This window comes from Fomitiporia mediterranea, assembly GCF_000271605.1.
Source record: "Fomitiporia mediterranea MF3/22 unplaced genomic scaffold FOMMEscaffold_3, whole genome shotgun sequence".
In the NCBI taxonomy this organism is placed as follows: Eukaryota; Fungi; Basidiomycota; class Agaricomycetes; order Hymenochaetales; family Hymenochaetaceae; genus Fomitiporia; species Fomitiporia mediterranea.
Window position 1 is genome coordinate 101,908 of NW_006760388.1, and position 2,020 is coordinate 103,927.

General features: G+C 40.7%; 1 protein-coding gene across 1 annotated transcript; it reads right to left on the reverse strand.

Moving 5' to 3' along the window:
- Nucleotides 1-489: 489 nt before the first annotated feature.
- Nucleotides 490-1,119, reverse strand: FOMMEDRAFT_152565 (uncharacterized protein; the record flags this gene model as incomplete). Its single annotated transcript, XM_007263383.1, has 2 exons — nucleotides 490-677; nucleotides 798-1,119. The coding sequence occupies 2 exons, from the start codon at nucleotides 1,117-1,119 to the stop codon at nucleotides 490-492; spliced, it is 510 nt and encodes a 169-aa protein (XP_007263445.1).
- Between the last annotated feature and the right edge of the window lie 901 nt (nucleotides 1,120-2,020).

The following is a 2,020-nucleotide window of genomic DNA, read 5'->3' on the forward strand; positions in this document are numbered from 1 at the left end:
ATCTTCGATGTCTATCAAACTGTGGAATGGGCTGACATGTCCTATGTCTATCTCAATCACTCTAGCTCTCACAATGTGTCTGAAGGTCTTACTTGCCTTCTGGAAGTCTTGTTCCTCATTGAATCTCTGTAGTTCCAATGCCTAGCTCTCCTGGCCTTGTCTGTTACTCTTGTTCTTTGAGTCCTGGCTGCTTTCTTCACTGCTAAAGAGGGTCTTAAGTGTCTCATTACCCTCTACATTGCTGTTGTCAATGTGTTTCCGTTCTGAAGTAAGTGTGCTCACTGGATACTCATCCATGCTCTCACTGATACTGACTATATACACTCTGTAACTCTTGTACTAGCTTGCAAATTCCTCAATGCTTGCTGTTAGCTCTCTATATCGACTTGGTGAATCCTCAAACCAAATTGCCTGTTCTCTATCGAGTGAATCCTCAAACTCAGTAGCCTGAAATCGATTGAGCGAATCCTCAAGCTCAATCGCCTGTACTCAGTGAGTTGAATCCTCAAACTCAACCTTCTGTACTCGATTGGACGAATCCTCGAATCCAATCGCCTGTTCATCCTGAACTTGACTGTCTGAATCCTCAAGAACAATTGCCTGAGCGTTTCCACTCTTTGTACCATTATTTGCTATTTCTGCAAGCCCAGTAGTGTGAATACTTGCTGGTGTCTGCTCTACATTGCACGTTTGTCTAACTATATGCACTGGTACAGTTACATACCTTAATTCTATGTTATTGGTATGTACTAGTTCATCAGGGTGCCTCCAGCCTTGTGTAGACAAGGACTTATCACCTGGTATAGGTTCATCAGGTTGCCTCCAGCCCATGAGGGACGAGGACTTACATCCTGGCATGTTAGTATCAATATCCAGACTTGGGTACCCTCTGGGAATCGTTAGTCGAGGCTTGGCAGCCACATTGTAATCAATAACCAATGGATAATCTTGTTGTCCATTATCTGTAAACTCAATGTGCACCTGTTTGTTCCTTTTCACTGTCACAGATGCCTGGTCCTCAACCCATCTGATCAATGCGGACCTCCAGCGTATCCAGCACTGGTCCATATCAATATGTGCTAATGTGTTCCAGAAGCGTTCTGCAGCGTTCCAAAGCATTGTGAACCTACTAGGGGCCAATCCAGTAAGTAGTCTCTGTTTCTACTCGAAAATCGTAACTTTACTCACTAATAATTCCTGAGGGGTACTAGACAATGAGGGAGACCTAGGGTTGATCAGACCCTTCGGTTCCTCAGCATCCAGCAAGGGGTTTCGGTGCTAGGTGGGTACAGTCAAAAATATGTAAGGAAACTCACTGTTCCTCACAAGAGAATTCTAATCACCCTTAGTTTACTCAACTACTGACTGGGATAACCTAGTACTCGAGTGAGGGGTCAGGGGAAAAGAATCCCCTTTACCCAGCGGTCGATACTGTCCTTTATAGGGGTATACACGTGTAGATACATGAGGAGGAAGTGTAACTAACTACAATGAGAATATATGTGCTTGTGGGTCCCACTGCGCAATGATCTGACGCGATCAGCAATGTAGTGATAATAAAATACAGACCAGTAAATCAAATCCTTACACTTAGGTAGCTTACTAATCAGGTCTACTAAGACTTCTTCCTAAAGAGTAATCTAGAATCTAATACAAATGTAAAAGAGTCTAAACTCTTATCTAGTAAGTCTTAGTCTGTTAGTATATATTATAACTACTTACATACTTTAGAATTTTCTTCTGTATTTCTAACTACTAGTAGTTCTAAGTAATAAGTTTCTGTATTTTGTGTTAGTTTAAATGTTCTATAGTTAGATTGTTATAATAAGCTTAGACAATATCCTTCTACAGCTTCTAATCCTTTAGAACATATAGTTAACCTTTCTAGTAAACTTATCTATCCTTATTCTCCTTCTAGTCTCTAGCTTACTTCTCTAACTACTTTACTATAACTCAGTCCTGTGTGTGTCTTAGAGCTTACTATATGTAAGTAATAAAGTTAATATTCTTAGATTCAAGT